The following is a 23,277-nucleotide window of genomic DNA, read 5'->3' as shown; positions in this document are numbered from 1 at the left end:
AAACTCAGGTGATATTGCAGTCTTACTTAAGCTAACCAGATAATCATTATGTGAAAACTGAATTGGGAAGGTTTACTCAATTGCTAGCTAATCAGAGAACCAGATGAAAAGACTAGAAGCAGGCCTCCTAATTTCAGTCCCAGTTTACCACATTATATAGAGCCTGTCAACTCAGGCATAATAGCTCAAGAGAATATGAGAGATAGTAAATTACTGTATTGACTTTTCTAAAGAAGGTGGAGCAGATGGAGCAGAGGGAAGAAGAGGAGAATAAATTAAGTTTAAATAATAATAATTCTTAAAATCTCTCAGGAAAATGGCTTCTATAATCTGCAGGTATAGTTATCCAGGTGTCTGTCTCTTTTGCTCAGTGAATACTTTCTCAAAATGGAATTTACCTAAATGTAAAACAAATGAAAATCAGGATTCTTCTATTTATATAGTCTATCTGATTGAATGATAAGATGCAATGAGGTTCATTTCAGTGTTGCCGTTCAAATCAGAAGATGACACAAAAATGACATGTTTAAAATATTAAATGATTTCCTATTTTAAAAATTTAACGAGTGATATATAAATTTATAGAATCAAAGAAATGCAATTTATGTATAAAGACTCACCATGTCCATTCTGGCTTTTGGATCCATACATACGCTAGATTTGTGTTACAGAAAAAGGGTATTTTAGACATGACTTCCAGTGTGTTGAGAAGATATACAGATATTTTTACTCTCACCTTACATTAAAACTTATTTAGAGGAAGAGGAGCATTCTGAGGGCATTTCTTATGGGGATGTGTTTTTTTTTTTTCTTTTTCTTTCTAGGGCCCACGAGGTTTGCTGGGACCAAGGGGAACTCCAGGACCTACAGGACAGCCTGTATGTATTGCTGTAAATATTTAGGATTTTCTAGGCAAGGCTTGTTGTTAGACTCTAAAGCCTGGAAGCTGTGAAAACTAGCAGTGTACAGCCCAAGGATTTACTGCCTCATTACATTCTGAGACCTAATTAATGATGCTGCCTATCAGTTTAACTGATTATTCCCCAGTCTATCCCCTTTTTTCTTTTCTCTTTTTAGTTTATTTATTTTATTATTTTAAGTCAAATTCCCTCCACACAGTGGAAAACACCTCTGGGTCATCTCCAATTTGGAAATGGATAGGAGAATACAGATTTTGCATTTTTCCTCATTTTTATTAAATCATAAAATGATTTTTTAATCACCCTAGGTTAGCAGGTGTCATGATATTAAGTGAATCCTTTTGATTTTTCTGTTGTAACATCGAATCCTCTAAACATCCATACATATTTCTTCACTGAAGGGTATCGCAGGTGTAGATGGCCCCCCAGGACCAAAAGGGAACATGGTATGTAGAAAATATCCATAACATATTTCTATAATCTGCATACTAACAATCCACTTTTGTTGCTAACACTAAAATAAAGATTTCTTACAACACTCTGCTAAGTCCATTGGCTTCTGCAAAGCATTAATATTTTGCAAGATTTTTCTAGATTCTATATAGGGAATACTGGTTGGGGACTATTTTTCAATTGAGAAGAAAAAACCTGTTATGCAAAATAGCCCTATTAAAGGTTCTTTATATTTTCCCATGGCAGGGTCCCCAAGGAGAGCCTGGGCCTCCAGGTCAGCAAGGGAATCCAGGACCTCAAGTAAGTCTAAGCCATTGCATCTCCTTTGAGGTAATGGGGTAAGATAATGGGGTGTGAGAAAACCGACAGCCTCAACATTTTCTATCTAGGGCTAGGGATGTTTGCAGTGTGAAAGTAGGGAAATCATTTTTTTCCTCTTTTAAAAAAAATTTGAGCATTTTCAGAGGTACCTTTCTTCCAAGAGAAGAATGAATTAGTCATTCAGTGTCCATGTAATGCCAGGACGAATAGGCACTCCTGCAGAAGGGTTCTGAATAGGATCACATTACAGTCCCATTGCCAAAAGAGTAGCTTGTGTAAAATGTCTCATAGTGTTGCAAAACTTTCTGAGAAATTTAGGGCATATTTATAGATACTCATAACTCAATTCATGTAAAATTGAGGGCTAATAATTTACTATTTTAAAAGCACATTCTTATGATGTGATTCCTGACATATGAAATAAATTCTTTTCATAAATTATTTTATTATAGGGTCTTCCTGGTCCACAAGGTCCAATTGGTCCTCCTGGTGAAAAAGTAAGTTATTCTTCTATTATAGTAATGTCTGGTGAACAGATTTGGACTGGCAACCTCAGAAAGGTGTAATGTAAGGTTCGCCTTTTGATAAGTTACTTGGATGGCTCAGCACATAAGGAATTCACCTGGAATTAAATAATGAGAATACAGTGTGAGGAGAAGTCATTTATACGTCTCTGGACTATAAACGATGAAATTACGCTGTTTCCATTTGGATAGCTTCCAAATATGACATTCTCAGCTATATTAATTTTAGAAACATATTGGTATGAGTGAGTTTCCTCTTTAGTTTGGCTCTCCTTTTCTTTCTCATTATTTAAAAAAATGTAATTAGGTTTGCTTCTGATCAAGGGTTTCTAGCATGATCTGATTAAGAGGACATTGTGAAGTTGTCATTGCCACCATTTCTAATGTATAAATGGCAAAGGATATTCTTGTTAATAACTCAATGTCTGGATCAAAATAAGAATACATCTTTAATTAGAGAGATATCTTTTTCCCTAGTAAACATAATGTTCTTCATGTAATTGTAGATTAATGATACAAAAAATATTCACTCATTTTAAGTGTACAAGTCAAAGATTTTTAGTAGGTTTGCAGAGCTGTCGTACATTCAAATTTTTAGGATATTTTTACCACCCCAGAAAGAAATCTTATGTCAATTTGCACCCCTCCTTCCATCCACAGACCTAGACAGCCCCTAATCTACTTTCTTTATATGTTTGCCTGTTTTGAACATTCAGATAAATGAAATATATAAATGAATTTAATATATGAATTTAATCATATGAATGAATATAGGGTGTGATGTAGGCTTCTTTCATTTGACATACTGGTTTTGAAGTTTATCCATGTTGTAGCACACATCAGTACTTAGCACCTTTTTATTTCCAAATGCATTTCATTGGTTGAATATGTCACATTTTGTTTACTTATTTAGCAGTTGACAGACATAAGGCTTGTTTAACTTTTCAGCTATTTGCATAGTGCTACTATGAAGAGTTGCATAAAGGTCTTTGTGTGTAGACATTTTCATTTCTTTTTGATAAGTACTTACAAATGGAATTGCTGGGTTGTATGGTAAATTTATGTTTACCATTTTAAGAAACTTCCAAACTGTTTTCCAAAGCAGTTGCAACATATTTCTTTTCTAGCAGTGATATGTGGAATTCTAGTTTCTTCAGATCCTCATCAATACTTGTTATCTTTCCCATTTTGATTATATTCATTCTGGATGTGAAATGGTATCTTACGGTATTTGCCTTCATTCTCCTAACAAGTGATGTGGAGCATCTTTTCATGAGCTTATTAGCTATTTCTGCATCTTCTTTGGTAAAACATTTCTTCAAATACTTTGGCAATAGTCTAATTGAATTATTTGTCATATTATTGTGAAAATTAACTTCAAATTTAAGTGGTCTTTACTTTTTTCTGTGCATGTTTTCTCTATGAATACAGTATTAGAGTGATGTTGGAAAATAGCCTGTGAATTTAAGATGTTAGCTCCCAAAGGTGATTTCAAATCTTTACTTCAGATCAGAAGCTTTAATCTGGGCCAGTCTTACCATATTTTAGATGATCTCATCATAACCCTACTATATTTGTAATAAATTGCACTTGAGGCATGTGCTTATTAAATTTTCTACCATGATTTTGTTATCCATACATTGGTTTGCTTAGAGGAAACTGGCATATTTGAATTCCCTTTGTCAAACAAAGCTGAACTCTAAGAGGACATCTTTAACCACATTTCCTGTAAAGAGAGAGCTGTCGTGAGCCCAGGCCGCTGCTCCCTCTGCCCTGAACACACCCAGCTCCCAGGTCCAAACACAGTCTCTCACCATCAGAAGGAGAAGGGAGCTCAAGAGCGTGAAAGATGTGTAATTTATATTACCTGTACAGAATATACATTATTTTGCATCTATATTACTTTTATTTTCTTTATGATACACTGTGATCTGTTAATTCTGGTTCAAGAGCCTTTCTCCCAAAACTTGATAAATAGTGCTTTCAATAATTAGATCATGGTATAATTTAACAGTTAAATATAATTTAAAAAGTGTCATATGTTTTAAATTCCCAGTAACTTTTATGTTCTTTTCCTAAGCTATCATAGCCTATGCTTTGATTATATTTGCAATAAAATATTTTATAAAGCTTAATTTAATTAACCAAATTGGATAAGAAAACTATGTTGTTCATTCTGACATCTTGATGACTTAAATATACTAAATATTTCCTGTGACTTAGTTTATGATTTCTGGATTTACATCATTCATATATTAATTGCTTTACATAAAACAAATAGCATATAGCTCCATGAACTAAGAATGAAATAGAAAGACACAAAATAAATATTAAAGTCAAGCACTTTGAAGACATGGATGTGGTTCTAGATTCATACTGCAACTGTATCACATATTAATGTTGGTTAATTACCCAGACTCTTAGATGATGACATTTCATGCAATTGTTTGAGACTTAAAATAGAATATATATGTGTATATATATATATATATATATATATATATATATATATATATATACACACACACATATAAAATGGGTATATATGATATATATAATAATGTATAAAAATATAATCATAACATTTTATTAAAATCTAAAAATATTATATTATTTATTCAACTTTATTCCCATCCCTTCAGGAAGCAACAAGTAGTTAAGAAAGCATGCCATGGAGCTTCCATTTTTAAAGAGATGTATTAATTTAACTTAATTTTTTAAAAATCATCTTATAGGACAAGAGTTTTGATATTTCTAGTCTACCCTTAAATATATAACCCTTAAATATATAGCAACAACAAAAATCCATGTACTATTGCTCACAGGGAATAGTCATAGAAATATCACATCTACTGATAGTAATAATTAATGGAATAATTCTGCCTTTGTACTGTACATTTTGTTTTGAAAAATTAAGACCATTGTCTTGGGAGCAAAAGACAATTTATGTGGCTAGCAAAATATTGCCATTAAAAATGTTGTTTTATAATCATTATTGCATAATACTAGATTACTGAATGTGACTTTGCAGAGTGGACATCGAAACTTTTAAATCCGTTAAATGAGATGCAATTAACCTTACTATAAAATCTAGATTGTCCAATGTAAAGGTTATTGTTATTTTGTTGTTGCATAGTGATTTAAGCTATGCTTTCTTGTAAAACTCAGTACTGTCAGTATAACCACTTCTCCTAACTACTCTCTGAGAATGGAAACACCCTAAAGTGTGTCCACAATCTAGGCTTGCTGATACATGCATGCCCTTTCAATTGTTTCTAAATTCTGGCTAATAATTTGACCAGAAGTAATAATAGTGTGGGCTCTGGGGACTTGATAAAATCAGTTATTTGCAGCCAAATGCCTATTTTCCTCCCAAGAAAAGGCTTACTTTTTGCAATAGTTATTCTTATGGTGTTCCAACTGTGGCAGTGGGTAAATTAAAAGAGATTTGAAACCTCTGGACTTAAACAGGAATTAGAGCAATGTGTTGCATAAAGAGTTACTTTGTTATTTGTTAGCGGAATGTTAGGTTATGTCCTTTTGACATCAACATATTAGATTTATTTTTCTTTGTGTCTTGTGAATAACTGTTACTGTAACATATTTCTTAACATATTTTAATAATTGCTGATGTTTTATCAATGTTACTATGTAAGAACTGGTACTTAATGTGGTTGATAGAAAATAGCCAATGTTACCTCTTCAATGATATAAATCAAGGTATTTCCACTTACATTGTTTTCCTTTTTTATTCTTTAAGCCCTAGTCTATTGTGGTATGTAAGCCCTAATTTAATTTTAAAGACACATTTAAGACTACTAAGCAGACCAAAAACTAGCATGTTTTGACATGTGTCAAATTCAGTTTTCATTCATCTGTACATAGTTCTTCTACAGCTGTTAAAAAGTTATTTAAATTTTTGGCTTCTAGATAAAAGCCAGTGATTCAATTTAAGACTTTTCTTAGTAATACGCTCCTACATACAAAATCATGCTTTTCACTTTTTTATTTATTAAAATAAAATACTCTCTTTGTCTATTTGATTAGGGACCACAAGGAAAATCAGGGCTTGGGGGACTTGCTGGTGCTGATGGGGCTCCTGTAAGTATTAGTTACCTGGTCACTAACATTTCTATATACTATCATCAAAAATAGATTTTACATGTATTTAAGAAGTGATTTTCTGAAGTTGGTAATAAAAGCAAATTGAGCCAGTAATTAAACATTGATCTCTCTAAAATACCATTTCATAATGTCACTTCCATATTGCTAAATCTTTAATGAGCTTGCAGGGGTCTTTGGATAAACTCACTGTGGCACATTAGGCCAGCCTCTCATATTTTCCTACTTTCTCATGAACCATCTGGTCCAGACAGACAGGTCTACTCACTTTTCTCAGCATGCGGTAAGCTTTTCCATTGCCATACCTTTCCTTAGGTCTTTTTATAGAAAACACTTTTCCATCCTCTATTTGTTTTTAAAGTACATGTTTTTTGAGAGTCCAGGTGATACTTCTCATTTGTAAATTTCCTCAGACATCTTCATGAAAATTCTCAGCCTTCAAGGATTTCCTCCTTTTCTACTAAACTACAGCTAGGTTTATTATATCCTATTGCATAGTAATAAATTATGCATAATTATGTAATTTCTACAGTGATTTTTAAAAATATTTTATTTTTTTTTCTCTTCATACTACTTACTCAGACCTTTGAGAGGTAGGACATAAAATTTTTACTGAGTTTAACTGTAATATAGCTGTACATTTTTATTTACTGACTCTCAGTAACTTGATTATTAACACTATTAGTGTTTAAGATCTTGCTACATTTTTCATATTCCTATCCACATACCTTAGTTGCTTCTCTAAACCTCATGTATGATTATTTGATCAATATGCAAAATAAAAGTCAGATTGATAACTGTATGTATGACCCTAATTGATACTGGGGTGAATTGTTAATGAATACTATGTATTGTTTTACATGCTTTTTCTCAAGCTCTCTCAGTAGTTGGTGAAACTTATATCCATAAAATATAAGCTTATTATGTTTCCTTTCAAATGCCACAGTTTCCAATGTTATTTAAAGCCATATACGCTTATACAAAATGCTCAATATCTCTTGAAACGGAAAGAGTAAGACATCCGGAGCTTTGAAATAAAAAGGGAATGATTTCATAGTATTATAAACTACCATTAGTATTGCATCTTACCAGTAAATATTTTTACTAAATATAGGGTCATCCTGGAAAAGAAGGCCAGTCTGGAGATAAGGGTGCCCTGGTATGTTACAAAGTATCCATTTAAATATCCTGCCACCTTATGTCTGAGAGAAAATGTATAATGATATACATGTGATCACCTAGGGATAGGAATATTAAAAAATAAGTACCAGAAAACAGTTCTTCTCTACACATAATATGTCTTTCTTTTCTAAGGAATTTTGCTAACATTTAAATATAAATCATGTCCTGATAGTTATTTTTTGCTTAGGGTATAATAAACAGATGTGACTTACATAACTTTTAAATTTGTATTAACAATTTTATAAAGTAGAGTGCATTCTCTGTTTTTAAAAATACATTTTCATAGTCAGAAATAAATCCAGATTCTATATATATGTATATATTATATTCCAAATAAATAACCATAAATAATAATAATAAAGTTTGGACAAGAATTACTGAAAATCATTAACCTGCTTATGTCACTCCAATCTCACCACTTTCCAGTAACCTTTAAATAAGAAAAGACTGAATTTTAAGAACAATGACTACCAAAATACCTAAATAAAATATCAAAACAAAAATCTTATTCAATGTTAATATTATTCTGAAGTATAGTAGAAGGGGATAAGATCATTTTTGTTTACAACTGCTAATTTTAGATCCTTATTAAAATAGTCATCATTACAATAGAAATTATGTATTATATTTTACATATTGTTAACTTTAGGTAACCTAATTAAATGAAGCCAGCTGTGGGAAATATATAATTTGGACATATTCTTGATAATATGAATCTTATAAATTTATACTGGTTTTCTATTAGAAATGTTGATCCTGATGATTAATCTATAATTGTCTATTGCAGACACTGAAGACATCAGTTTTTTTTTCAGGGTTAGAAAATCAATTATTAATTATGTAATTATTTGCTTTTTACATATAATATTTATCTTATTTTTTACACATATATATAACATAATAAATTTGAAGTAAGTAGGGCTAGTCACATGGTTTATTCATCACATCGGACTTTAGAAACAAATGATAAACTACCCAAGAAATCTTTACTACTAATAGAAACATGTCGTATTCTTGTAGATTATTTGGTAAAATTAGTGTACCAATAAATAGCACTTTCAATGGATTATATATTTACAATGCAATGGGTATTTTTCAGGGTCCTCCTGGCCCACAGGGTCCTATTGGCTACCCTGGTCCCCGAGGAGTAAAGGTAAATGTTATTTTTTTCACAGGATTTAATTTCAATGTAAAAAGTTATGATCATTTAATCTTTCCCATTTATTCCATAGGGAGCAGATGGTGTTAGGGGTCTCAAGGGCTCCAAAGGTGAAAAGGTAAAATATAATTTATTTCGGTGACCTTAATTACTATATATCCATTATATTAAAAAATTAATTTATTGAACAGTTGTTTCATTTCCCAAATACATTAAGTGATTACTTCATGCCAGACAATGCAAGACTAATTTTGTACTATGTATCCCGGAAACTTTTTTAAAAAACATTATTACATCCTACGGTGAGGACTACGTTATAGAACAGAAGCCAAGATATGACATAAACATAATTAATCCTGCATCCTTTTTCTTACACAAACATAATTATTCCTATAGGCCCTTTTTCTTACATATGTTCAACTTTTATAAATCATAGAGTTGGCTTTATGAATGAATTTTCTGCAGAGGTTGTACAATATCCCATTATATGCATAACAGAAAAATGTTTATTCCTTTTTTTCTTTACTAAAATCCCCAAAATTCACAAACAGAACTGCAATGTGAAATACAGAATTGAGAAGTGCCCGAAGTCAAGTGAGGGAAGAGAAAGTCTTCATATGTGATACTGTAGGCAAAGCAAAAGTATTAATTAGAAGGAAACAAAGATTAAAACCAGGCAGAGGTGGATGAAAGAATGCGGAATTTTTATAGACATTTAGTTTGTCTTTGGACACAGAACATGAAATGAGATAGTTTTCACATAAATGTCTAATGTAAGTGTAGATCCCCCAAATCCTTCCATGATTCTGTTGAAATGGATTGGCATTACTCAGAATCATTATCAGTAATTAATTCTTACTACAGTATTACATTTTAAAAGATAAGGTTTTGTACAAAATGTTGATAATTCTGGTGAGAAATATATGGAATAAAAAATTTTATTTCAAGTATAGTTATTTATTCTCATAGTTCTAATGTTATCAGAAGCACCCTGAGTGGATTTGATATCCATAAAGAATGAATAACAAGAAGGGATGGACTTATGTCCATTACAATTTATTTTTCTGGAAAATAAAAAGGTAACATAATGAGGCATTGTTAAGGTATGCAACTATATTGTCAGTTCTACTGTATGAAAAATGTCATGCATTTTAAACTAACTTAACTGCTTTGATGAGAATCCGAATTCATCCTGATCATGACGGGTGAGCATCAGGGGATAGTGTCTCACTGGGTTGGCAACTGAGCACCCCGATGGATCAGACAGCTGTGAGCTGGTGATTATTTGCAGATTGCCTGTGCCAAATATATATATTTGAATTTAGAATTTTTCTTTTTAAGACAGGTATCGATTCAAAATATTCTCTGGAATTAGTGACCATCAAAGATTTTTAGGGAAGGCAGTGTGTAAAGGAAAAGTGTTTAATTGGGGTGGAAAAGTTACAAACTTCCTGGAAAAAGGGACAGCGAGGAAATGACAGAGGTAAATAAAATCACAGATATTTTATAAGATAAAATAAAAAATAAAATTGTATGACTAAATGTGAGGAGATCCTTAGAGGAAAAAAATAAATGTATATTGCTTATATGTACGAAAACAATTTGAGATTATTGGTTGTTTTGAATAGTGTATGGTTTCAGAAGCAACAAATACATATTGAGGGAAAGAATGAAAATTTTAAATTGGAAATTGAAAGTTAAAAGTTCTGATTTCTGATTCTAGTTCTCATACTAACTAGACAGAAAAACAAACAGATTGTTTACTTTTCCTGACATTATTTTTAAAGACATTGTTCTAAAAAAATCTCTACAGTATTTTTCAGCTGTATCTTTTAGTTCATCCCATATGCTAATATAGTAGTATATATTACTTACCTGGATTTAGAGAAATTTCATATAAAAGGTAATGGAAACTTTTTTCTAGTAAGAATTTTCCCTATATTTAAACTCTAAAGAGTCATTAAATCTAATGAATTTTAATATATATTATTTATTTTGTGTGTTGTCTGAGTATGGACTATAGTGGACCATTTATCTCATAAGAGATAAGAAAGGAAGGTGAAGCATTTTTCTTTTTACAATATTAATTGTTAACTAAAAGTGAAATAGCAAGTTAGTACCCTAACTCTGATTAAAATTCTCCATTGTTTAGACTCAGATTCTTTCCTTAGATCTTAAGCAACATAGCTCAAAAAACCAAATGACACAGATGAATTACTCTTTTACATATATTCTAAAAATATGTTTCCTTTTTTTAAAATTAAATTAGAGCTGTTAATTTCAGGACTGGAAAATTAGTAACTTCATAATGTCCCTTGTTTCAAAAATTGTCACTTATTGTTAAATGTATACCTAATAATTTGAGTCATCTAATTTATTTCTTTAGTTGTGAATACATTGAAAACAAAGGTGTGACAAAAATAGCATCTAGTTCTCTCCTAAAAAGAAAAAACCTTTTCTTAAACAAATCCTAAAAACTGTAACTGATTTTTAGACATAGAGTGCAGTATTCTTTAAACTAAGCTTGGCAACTGTGTAATTACCTTTCTCTCTAAGAAGGTAATGAGCACAACAGTCAATGGGAAGTTAAGTGGATATTTTCAGCTTTTAAGTCTCTGCTATTGCCCAAATACATTCAGTATAGAGAATTCTAGTTCCACAGGCTATTTTATAGCCAGAATGTTGAAAACATCATTTTGTCTAAAAGGAAACTTCTAGACCTGTCAGAATTCTTAGGTTTAGGCAATATTCGAGATTGGCTTATTTTCCAGGTTTAGGTCTCATGTATCTATAATTACCTGATGCCTTCTGGATCTTAACATACCAAACTCATACTGAAACATGAATGATTCCCAAATGTTCACTTGCTAGATGCTTATTGAATATTATGGTTATTGAGGGTCAAAAATGTATTAGGCTGGAGACCCGGAGGTCAATTAGGCACAATTGTTATTTTCTACCATTTAGTAAAGGAAGAGACCTATGTCTACTAAGTGCAGGATGGCATGTTTTGTTGCAGTAAGAATGTTCAACGTACACAGAAATCAGTGAGGTTGATTTTAAGGGGAAACTACTGAGGTCATGAAAAACTTAATAGCAGAATCATTAACCAAATCTTGAATGAAAAAAAGTATCCAGGAGGACTGAGACACTAAAAGATTTTCAGGTGTGTGTGGGAGAATGGCAATCAATATAAGAATACAAATGAAAATACAAGTAATTCATTTGTTCTAGAATACAACCCCAGGGGTTGGGTCTGTGAGGAAGGGAGATTTGAGACCAAAGATAGGACTTCAGTGAACAAAGGAAGGCTGGATCATGGGAGGGAGGGGATGGGTGGTGGCAGCTTATATTTATTATTAACAATCAGAACCAATGAGGTGTGTTAAGGTAAAATTTGATGTGACTAGTTCTGTCTTTTATAGAGGTTATTTTGGAAGCTGGATATAAAAGTGTATGTGTTAGTCTTCCTAGCTCTGTTCTACTACTTGGCCTGACATGTCCTTAGACTCTGCAAGTCATACCACTCTCTAGCTACTACTACTCCCTAATATTCTCTAAACAGCATCCCCTTCAGACCTTCTCCAGTTCACTTCTTGCCTCCTTACCACTACTAGACCAGTACCACCACCAGCACCACCAACACCACCACCATCACCACCAGCACCACCACTACCACCACCATCACCACCATCACTACCATCACCACCACCACCATCACCACCACCATTACCACCACCACCACCATCACCATCATTACCAGCACCACCACTACCACCACCGTCACCACCACTACCACCATCACCACCACCACCATCACCACTGCCATCATCATCATGTCTTTGTTCTCTGAAGACCCATCCTATCCATCTGGACCAAAATTAATGCAGAAGTTTTACCTTTAGCTTTTACTGGTAAAACAAAATCCTCAAAATACTCCACAAGTAGTCCATACAGAGTAATTGCTCAATTAATAGGATTGAAAAAATGAAAGATTATTCCTTAAGAATTTTTTTTCTTGAAATTAAAGAATAGTGAGATTGTTCATGAAACTTGCTTCTTACAAGTTTAGATTCATAAAGAATGATAAGAAGTATTTCCACAATTGAAATTTTCCTCTCTTTGCTAATGGGTATTTTGTTATCAGCATTGCTGGTTTGAGCATATGATGCAATAATGAGCATGCTTTCCATACATGTAAAGGGTAATATTAATGTTTATACTTCACCTGAAAAGGGATAATATAGAGAACAATTTGAGCTCGAAGGCATTTATCTAAAGCACATAATACAAAATGCATGATATAAAATTCTTTAGTATGAATTAGTAAATTAAGGATTAGGACATTTATTTGGAGTCCAAAGTTCTTGAAGTCAAAGTTAAAAGGATAATTATTTAAATATTTACTTTTTCTTTTTTCAAATGGCACAAGCTATACATTACTATAAGACAATGGTTATTTCCCCCATAAAGTAAAAAAGATTTAGTGGACACACTTGTAAAAAGATTCTTAGATTAATTTATAGCCAATAATTATAGAAAAATAGGAAGAAACTGGGGATAAAAGGTTAGACTACAGGAGGCAGGTAGAGGTTTCACAAGTAGGATTTATATTTCTTAGGACAATTTTCCCTAATTATCAATGTCCATATTTTTATATAGTCATAATTTAGATTCATTCAACTAATTAAACACTTGTTTTTTCACTTTATTTTTTCAGGGTGAAGATGGTTTTCCAGGCTTCAAAGGTGACATGGGTCTTAAAGGTGACAGAGTAAGTAAAAGGAAATTCATACTAGTACATACACTTATGAGTATGTGTATGTTTATTCTTATATTTACTTACAGCAAACACAGGATAAATAAACAAGTACATACTACCTGAGACTTTGCTCAGTTTAATTTTTATATGAAGATTAGATATTTTAATTTTTGTGGAAATAATATTGGTTTTAGATGTTATATTAAATTTCCGTATATCCCATTTTATTTTTTGTAGGTACTGTTGTACATGGGTGCTATTGTTTATAGACATTTTCTAAAATGATCAAATTGCTTAAAAGAAGTAAGCAGATAGGTTTGTTCTAAATTTTGTCCATATATAGTATCTATGTTGCTTGGAAACTGTGTGTCTGCAACTTTCATGAATTTTCTATTAGTGATCTTGAATTTTTTAATATAAAAAGAGTATGCTTTTTGCCTGGTAATGAGTGTCTAGAAAACACATTAAAATGTGAGTCATCTAAAGTCAATTAAATATCTCATTGGGAAGATTTATAGCTAACACATTGGCAAGATTTATAGCTAACACAATAATATTTATATATCTAAGCAAAGAAGTATGCTGTAGAATATTTTTGTTGCCTAAAATGTACATAAAGCCTATGTCCAGGATGGGGGCAATGACTTACACATTCCAGTACCTAATGCTTTAAAGGTGAAAGCCAAGTCTAAAATGGAGGCATTTTTCCTGTGTTCCAAACAGTGATTTCCAAAGTTACTAATTATCAGGGAGGAAAAATTCTTTTTCCTACTACCCTGCTAGGTTCTCAGGCTGGTGCCCTGTAAATTAGACTTTAAAAAGGCAGATTAATAAGGGAAAAAGCAAGTTTGCTGGTATGTGCATCACCTGTACCTGGGGCACTCTGATGAGTAACTCAAAGGAGTGGTTAGAACTTGGGCTTACATAGCATGGTAGCAAAGGATGAGTAAATTTTTAGAGAAGTGACAAGAAAAGGAGAATAACTTTTGAGTTTCTAGGGCTGTGCGTTATGGGAAGGCAGATATATGGGCAACTAATCATAGATAAAGGCTACTTAGTAAAGTTTGTTGTGTAGATTCCTTTGGTGTCTGCTTCTGGCTCCAGACTGATAAGGGTCTAATTGTTTCTAATGATTAACTTGTTTTCCTTTCTGGTGGAGAGAGCAGAAAGGACACCTTTGTAAATTTACATCCTGCTTTTAGGAAGTTTTCTTACATCTACTTATTTTCAATTGCCTTCAGCTCAAAATAATCTTCAGCAAAAGTGGCATATTTTGGGATGGCATATCCTGCCACTCTACACTATCTAATCTTGGTTCTTATTTTTTGTCTCTCTTTATCTGCAACACAGATGTAACAAAATTAATTTAATATGATACATGGTAGCATCAGGCTTTTGTGGGGTTTCAAGTGTCAAACTATATTCAGTTGCTTATTTGTTAATGAAAAGATGGATGAAATCAGACACTTTCAAGACTCTGCTATATATAAAACATAAAAAACAAACCAAGAGTTAAAGACTAAAGTTTATGACTTTTTGATATATTCTCTGCCATTATATCTGCAGTCTATTTTATGTTAAAAGAATGTTATTACTCTGTTTCAGGGAGAAGTTGGTCAAATAGGTCCAAGAGGAGAAGATGGCCCTGAAGGCCCCAAAGGTCGGGCAGGTCCGACTGGAGACCCCGGTCCTTCTGGTCAAGCAGGGGAGAAGGTCAGTGAACCACTTTAAATTCACAGGGACTCTTCATATGATGCTTCACTGTCATTTTAAAATGTTTTTAATCATCCATGTCAGAAATGTAGGGGATTCTATTAAACTTCAAGCATATCCATATGCTACTTAGAAGTATATTCGTAAGATGGATACATTTATGCTTTTTCTTCCTTATGTTCCATTCCTTTTGCTTTCCTTGGCTATGCAAGATCAGCCGGTCTTTTTTTTTGTAGATAATTATTTTTTACTGAAGGGTAGTTGACACACAGTATTACATTAGTTTCAGGTGTACAACACAGTGATTCAACATTTATATACATGATAATTCTAGGTACCAGCTATCACCATCCCAAGTTGTTACAATATTTTGACTATATTCCTTATGCTATACATTACATCCCGGTTACTTATTTATTTTACAATTGGAAGTGTGTACTTTTTTTGTGTGTGTGTGTGAGGGCATCTCTCATATTTATTGATCAAATGGTTGTTAAAAACAATGAAATTCTGTATAGGGGAGTCCATGCTTAATGCACAATCATTAATCCACCCCAAGCGTAATTTTCATCAGCCTCCAATCTTCTGAAGCATAACGAACAAGTTCTTACATGGGGAACAAATTCTTACATAGTGAATAAGTTACATGGTGAACAGTACAAGGGCAGTCATCACAGAAACTTTCAGTTTTGCTCATGCATTATGAACTATAAACAGTCAGTTCAAATATGAATACTCATTTGATTTTTATACTTGATTTATATGTGGATACCACATTTCTCTCTTTATTATTATTTTTAATAAAATGCTGAAGTGGTAGGTAGATACAAGATAAAGGTAGAAAACATAGTTTAGTGTTGTAAGAGAGAAAATGTAGATGATCAGGTGTGTGCCTGCAGACTATGTGTTAATCCAAGCTAGACAAGGGCAATAAAACATCCACGGATGCAGAAGATTTCTCTCAGAACATTGGGGTGAGGTTCTAAGCCTCACCTCTGGTGATCCCCAATTTCTCACCTGATGGCCCCCCTGCAACTGTGCCTGTCTTAGGTTGTTCCTCCCTTGAGGAATCTTACCCGTCTCTGGCTAACCAGTCATCTTCAGGAGCCATACAGGGAAATATAAAGTTGGTAAGTGAGAGAGAAGCCTTATTGTTTGAAAAGGTTAGCTTTTTACTTCTTTGCATATTTATGCCCTCTGGCTTCTATGCCCAGCATTTGTCTTGAGGTATCCTTACCACTTGGAAGAATTATGATACTCGGTAAATTCGACATGTGGCACGAGTTCTATTTAAAGGTTGTGATTAGGTAGGAAGAAGAAAAGCTATAGAAGTAGCAGGCAGAAGAAAACCTGGGAAGATTGATTATTTCTTTGACATATCTTCTTGTAGAGTAACTTCAGCATGGATAGGTTTTAAACTACTAATTAAATTGCACACACACATTAACATAATAGGAGTATAGTTACCTAACCAAAGCATACCTGTAATTACCAGCCATCTCCAGTGAAACCAAGAAAACCAGTTAGGCACCTTAGGCATTTGTGAAAACTTATTTATGATATGGTGGATATTGTCCAACTGAACTTGAACAGTCTGAGAGAAATCAGACAAATTAAAACAACCCATTCCTGGGGACTGTTCACATCCCATACGTTCTTTTAACAGTAAGTAGTCTGTAGTTGTAAGATTTTGGAGCGCTACAATTTGCACTTCTCCTAATTCTTGGTTGAGTTCCAACAGTATAGATCCAGACAAATTTGTTGTTTTACTGTATGCACAGGCCAGCTTAGATATCTCCTTCTTCATTCCCATGGCAAGTCCAGGAACTGGTGGGATGAATGCAGCTACACCTGTAGCAGTACATGGATCTTTGTTGGGGTTTTTTGATGATCATCTTCTGGCATGAGTCTTCCAGAGAGTGCTGATGTTGGAAGTTCTTTTTCATATCGTATCTTAGTTCATTTTCGGGGTAGCCAAATTAGGCTTTGATCCTCTGTATAAACACAAACAGACCCTTTGCCTACACTTTTATATGCCCTTTATACCCTTGTGTAGAACTCATTGGAGGTCACCACACAGGAACTGCCTTGTTTTTTTTGGTATCATTAATCTACACTTACATGGCGAAAATTATATTTACTAGACTCTCCCCTATACCATGTCCGCCCTATAAACCCCTTTACAGTCACTGTCCATCAGCATAGCAAAATGTTGTAGAATCACTACTTGCCTTCTCTGTGTTGTACAGCCCTCCCCTTTCTCCCACCCCCCCATGCATTCTAATATTAATACCCCCCTTCTTCTTCCCCCCCCTTATCCCTCCCTACCCACCCATCCTCCCCAGTCCCTTTCCCTTTGGTACCTGTTAGTCCATTCTTGAGTTCTGTGATTCTCCTGCTGTTTTGTTCCTTCAGTTTTTCCTTTGTACTTATATTCCACAGATGAGTGAAATCATTTGGTATTTCTCTTTCTCCACTTGGCTTGTTTCACGGAGCATAATACCCTCCAGCTCCATCCATGTTGCTGCAAATGGTAGGATTTGCCCTTTTCTTATGGCTGAGTAGTATTCCATTGCGTATATGTACCACATCTGCTTTATCCATTCATCGATCGATGGACATTTAGGTTGCTTACAATTCTTGGCTATTTTAAATAGTGCTGCGATAAACATAGGGGTGCATTGGTCTTTCTCAAACTTGATTGCTGCATTCTTAGGGTAAATTCCCAGGAATGGAATTCCTGGGTCAAATGGTAAGTCTGTTTTCAGTATTTTGATGTACCTCCATACTGCTTTCCACAACGGTTAAACTAATTTACATTCCCACCAGCAGTGTAGGAGGGTTCCCCTTTCTCCACAACCTCGCCAACATTTGTTGTTGTTTGTCTTTTGGATGGCAGCCATCCTTACTGGTGTGAGGTGATACCTCGTTGTAGTTTTAATTTGCATTTCTCTGATAATTAGCGATGTGGAGCATCTTTTCATGTGTCTGTTGGCCATCTGTATTTCTTTTTTGGAGAACTGTCTGTTCAGTTCCTCTGACCATTTTTTAATTGCGTTATTTGTTTTTTGTTTGTTGAGGCGTGTGAGCTCTTTATATATTCTGGACATCAAGCCTTTATCGGATCTGTCATTTTCAAATATATTCTCCCATACTGTAGGGTTCCTTTTTGTTCTATTGATGGTGTCTTTTGCTGTACAGAAGCTTTTCAGCTTAATATAGTCCCACTTGTTCATTTTTGCTGTTGTTTTCCTTGCCCGGGGAAATATGTTCAAGAAGAGGTTGCTCATGTTTATGTCTAAGAGGTTTTTGCCTATGTTTTGTTCCAAGATTTTAATGGTTTCATGACTTACATTCAGGTCTTTGATCCATTTTGAGTTTACTTTTGTATATGGGGTTAGACAATGGTCCAGTTTCATTCTCCTACATGTAGCTGTCCAGTTTTGCCAGCTCCATCTGTTGAAGAGAGTGTCATTTCGCCATTGTATGTCCATGGCTCCTTTATCAAATATTAATTGACCGTATATGTCTGGGTTAATGTCTGGATTCTCTAGTCGGTTCCATTGGTCTGTGGCTCTGTTCTTGTGCCAGTACCAAATTGTCTTGATTACTATGGCTTTATAATAGAGCTTGAAGTTGAGGAGTGAGATCCCCCCTACTTTATTCTTCTTTCTCAGGATTGCTTTGGCTATTCAGGGTCTTTGGTGTTTCCATATGAATTTTTGAATTATTTTTTCCAGTTCATTGAAGAATGTTGCTGGTAGTTTCATAGGGATTGCATCAAATCTCTATATTGCTTTGGGCAGGATGGCCATTTTGACGATATTAATTCTTCCTAGCCAGGAGCATGGGATGAAGTTTCCATCTGTTAGTGTCCCCTTTTAATTTCTCTAAAGAGTGACTTGTAGTTTTCAGAGTATAAGTCTTTCACTTCTTTGGTTAGGTTTATTCCTAGGTATTTTTTTTTTTTGATGCAATTGTGAATGGAGTTGTTTTCCTGATTTCTCTTTCTGTTGGTTCATTGTTAGTGTATAGGAAAGCCACAGATTTCTGTGTGTTGATTTTGTCTCCTGCAATTTTGCTGTATTCCGATATCAGTTCTAGTTGTTTTGGGGTGGAGTCCTTAGGGTTTTTTATGTACAGTATCATATCATCTGCAAATAGTGACAGTTTAACTTCTTCTTTACCAATCTGGATTCCTTGTATTTTTTTGTTTTGTCTGATTGCCATGGCTAGAACCTCCAGTGCTATGTTAAATAACAGTGGGGAGAGTGGACATCCCTGTCTAGTTCCCGATCTCAGATGAAATGCTTTCAGCTTCTCGCTGTTCAATATAATGTTGGCTGTGGGTTTATCATAGATGGCGTTCATTATGGTGAGGTACTTGCCCTCTATTCCCATTTTGCTGAGAGTTTTTATCATGAATGGATGTTGAACTTTGTCAAATGCTTTTTCAGCATCTATGGAGATGATCATGTGGTTTTTGTCTTTCTTTTTGTTGATGTGGTGGATGATGTTGATGGACTTTCGAATGTTGTACCATCCTTGCATCCCTGGGATGAATCCCACTTGGTCATGGTGTATGATCCTTTTGATGTATTTTTTAATTCGATTTGCTTATATTTTGTTGAGTATTTTTGCATCTACGTTCATCAGGGATATTGGTCTGTAGTTTTCTTTTTTGGTGGGGTCTTTGCCTGGTTTTGGTATTAGGGTGATGTTAGCTTCATAGAATGAGTTTGGGAGTATCCCCTCCTCCTCTATTTTTTGGAAAACTCTCAGGAGAATGGGTATTATGTCTTCCCTGTATGTCTGATAAAATTCCGAGGTAAATCCATCTGGCCTGGGGTTTTTTTTCTTTGGTAGTTTTTTTATTACCACTTCAATTTCGTTGCTGGTAATTGGTCTGTTTAGATTTTATGTTTCTTTCTGGGTCAGTCTTGGAAGGTTGTGTTTTTCTAGGAAGTTGTCCATTTCTCCTAGGTTTCCCAGCTTTTTAGCATATATATTTTCATAGTACTCTCTAATAATTCTTTGTATTTCTGTGGAGTCTGTTGTGATTTTTTCATTTCTCGTTTCTGTTACTGTTCATTTGTGTTGACTCTCTTTTCCTCTTAATAAGTCTGGCTAGAGGCTTATCTATTTTGTTTATTTTTTCGAAGAACCAGCTCTTGGTTTCATTGATTTTTGGTGTTGTCTTATTCTTCTTAATTTTATTTATTTCTTCTCTGATCTTTATTATGTCCCTCCTTCTGCTGACCTTAGGCCTCATCTGTTCTTCTTTTTCCAATTTCGATAATTGTGATGTTAGACTATTCATTTGGGATTGTTCTTGCTTCTTCAACTGTGCCTGGATCGCTATATACTTTCCGATTAAGACTGCTTTTGCTGTGTCCCACAGAAGTTGGGGCTTAGTGTTTTTGTTATCATTTGTTTCCATATATTGCTGGATCTCCATTTTGATTTGGTCATTGATCCATTGATTATTTAGGAGCTTGTTGTTAAGCCTCAATGTGTTTGTGAGCCTCTTTGCTTTCTTTGTAAGTTTATTTCTAGTTTTATGCCTTTGTGGTCTGAAAAATTGGTTGGTAGGATTTCAATCTTTTGGAATTTACTGAGGCTCTTTTTGTGGCTTAGTATGTGGTCTATTCTGGAGAAGGTTCCATGTACACTTGAGAAGAATGTGTATCCTGTTGCTTTTGGATGTAGAGTTCCGTAGATGTCTATTAGGTCCCTCTGCTCTACTGTGTTGTTCAGTGCTTCCGTGTCCTTACTTATTTTCTGCCCGGTGGATCTATCCTTTGGGGTGAGTGGTGTGTTGAAATCTCCTAGAATTAATGCATTGCAGTCTATTTCCCCCTTTAGTTCTGTTAGTATTTGTTTTACATATGCTGGTGCTCCTGTGTTGGGTTCATATATATTTAGAATGGTTATATCCTCTTGTTGGACTGAGCCCTTTTATCATTATGTAGTGTCCTTCTTTATCTCTTGTTACTTTCTTTGTTTTGAAGTCTATTTTGTCTGATATTAGTGCTGCAACCCCTGCTTTCTTCTCGCTGTTGTTTGCCTGAAATATGTTTTTCCATCCCTTGACTTTTAGTCTGTACATGTCTTTGGGTTTGAGGTGAGTTTCTTGTAAGCAGCATATAGATGGGTCTTGCTTTATTATCCATTCTATTACTCTGTGTCTTTTGATTGGTGCATTCAGTCGATTAACATTTAGGGTGACTATTGAAAGATATGTACTTGTTGCCATTGCAGGCTTTATATTCGTGGTTACCAAAGGTTCAAGGTTAGCCTCTTTAGTATCTTACTGCCTAACTTAGCTCACTTATTGAGCTGTTATATACACTGTCTGGAGATTCTTTTCTTCTCTCCCTACTTATTCCTCCTCCTCCATTCTTCATATGTTGGGTGTTTTGTTCTGTGCTCTTTCTAGGAGTGCTCCCATCTTGAGCACCCTCTAAGATGTCCTGTAGAGGTGGTTTGTGAGAAGCAAATTCCCTCAGCTTTTGTTTGTCTGGGAATTGTTTAATCCCACCATCATATTCAAATGATAGTCTTGCTGGATACAGTGTCGTTTGTTCAAGGCCCTTCTGTTTCATTGCATTAAATATATCATGCCATTCTCTTCTGGCCTGTAGGGTTTCTGTCGAGAAGTCTGATGTTAGCCTGATGGGTTTTCCTTTATAGGTGACCTTTTTCTCTCTAGCTGCCTTTAAAACTCTTTCCTTGTCATTGATCTTTGCTCTTTTAATTATTATGTGTCATGGTGTTGTCCTCCTTGGATCCTTTCTGTTTTGGGGTTCTGTGTATTTCCGTGGTCTGTTCGATTATTTCCTCCCCCAGTTTGGGGAAGTTTTCAGCAATTATTTCTTCCAAGATACTTTCCATCCCTTTTCCTCTCTCTTCTTCTGGTACCCCTATAAAACGGATATTGTTCCTTTTGGATTGGTTACACAGTTCTCTTAATATTGTTTCATTCCTGGAGATCCTTTTATCTCTCTCTATGTCAGCTTCTATGCGTTCCTTTTCTCTGGTTTCAATTCCATCAATGGCCTCTTGCATCCTATCCATTCTGCTTATAAACCCTTCCAGAGTTTGTTTCATTTCTGTAATCTCCTTTCTGGCATCTGTGATCTCCCTCCGGACTTCATCCCATATCTCTTGCGTATTTATCTGCATCTCTGTCAGCATGTTTATGATTCTTATTTTGAATTCTTTTTCAGGAAGACTGTTTAGGTCTGTCTCCTTCTCTGGTGTTGTCTCTGTGATCTTTGTGTGCCTGTAGCTTTGCCTTTTCATGGTGATAGGAATAGTTTGCAGAGCTGGGACGAGTGACGGCTGGAAGAACTTCCCTTCTTGTTGGTTTGTGGCCCTCCTCTCCTGGGAGAACAGCGACCTCTAGTGGCTTGTGCTGAGTAGCTGCGCGCAGGCATGGCTTCTGCTTCCTGCCCGGCTGCTATGGAGTTTATCTCTGCTGTTGCTGTGGCCATGGCCTGGCTCTGGCGGCTGCTCCAAAGTGGTGGAGTCGCGTTGGCGGGGTATCCCCTTTACGAGGCACTGGGTTCTTGCAGGTGTGGATGTGGTCTGGCTGTTTTCCTGTGTCCTCTGGTCTTTATTCTAGGAAGAGTTGTCTTTGTTATATTTTCATAGATATATGTGGTTTTGGGAGGAGATTTCTGCTGCTCTACTCACGCCGCCATCTTGGCTCCACCCTTGATCAATCAGTCTTAAACCTCTTCATATGAAAGGTTAAGAATTTGAGTGTGATTAATGGAGGATGAAAGAATCAATGAAAGACGGTCTATTACTTGTTTCAAAACATGTGGGATTGTCTTTGCCACTCAAACCAAAACGTACATTTTCTGATTTTTTTCCACCTAAACATGAGTTTTCACAGAACAAGTGTTTTTTAAAAAATGCTTCTGTTCAGGCCCACCATCATGAGATTTTAATTTTAATCTGAGGTTAACCCAGCTATCACTATGTTTTAAAACATCCGCAGGTAATTCTAGTATTCATTGGATTAAGAACCACCTGGTATTAGGTACTTACTATGTCAGAAAGTATTTGTATCCATTACATTTACATTTAGATGTAGTATTAGGCAACATGAAA

The 23,277-nt window shown here is 34.7% G+C and overlaps 1 protein-coding gene across 2 annotated transcripts in view; it reads left to right on the top strand.

The window, feature by feature from the left end:
- Positions 1 to 23,277, top strand: part of COL11A1 (collagen type XI alpha 1 chain) — a 225,566-nt gene that overhangs the window by 81,083 nt on the left and 121,206 nt on the right. For both annotated transcript variants that reach the window (XM_036879053.2, XM_036879052.2), the window contains exons 21-30: positions 825 to 878; positions 1,322 to 1,366; positions 1,620 to 1,673; positions 2,147 to 2,191; positions 6,266 to 6,319; positions 7,455 to 7,499; positions 8,622 to 8,675; positions 8,755 to 8,799; positions 13,402 to 13,455; positions 15,049 to 15,156. In XM_036879053.2, the coding sequence (XP_036734948.2) occupies positions 825 to 878; positions 1,322 to 1,366; positions 1,620 to 1,673; positions 2,147 to 2,191; positions 6,266 to 6,319; positions 7,455 to 7,499; positions 8,622 to 8,675; positions 8,755 to 8,799; positions 13,402 to 13,455; positions 15,049 to 15,156 (558 nt within the window). The remainder of the gene's footprint in view (positions 1 to 824; positions 879 to 1,321; positions 1,367 to 1,619; positions 1,674 to 2,146; positions 2,192 to 6,265; positions 6,320 to 7,454; positions 7,500 to 8,621; positions 8,676 to 8,754; positions 8,800 to 13,401; positions 13,456 to 15,048; positions 15,157 to 23,277) is intronic.

This window comes from Manis pentadactyla, chromosome 4 (genome assembly GCF_030020395.1).
Source record: "Manis pentadactyla isolate mManPen7 chromosome 4, mManPen7.hap1, whole genome shotgun sequence".
NCBI lineage: Eukaryota > Metazoa > Chordata > Mammalia > Pholidota > Manidae > Manis > Manis pentadactyla.
This window is presented reverse-complemented; position numbering and strand designations above follow the sequence as displayed.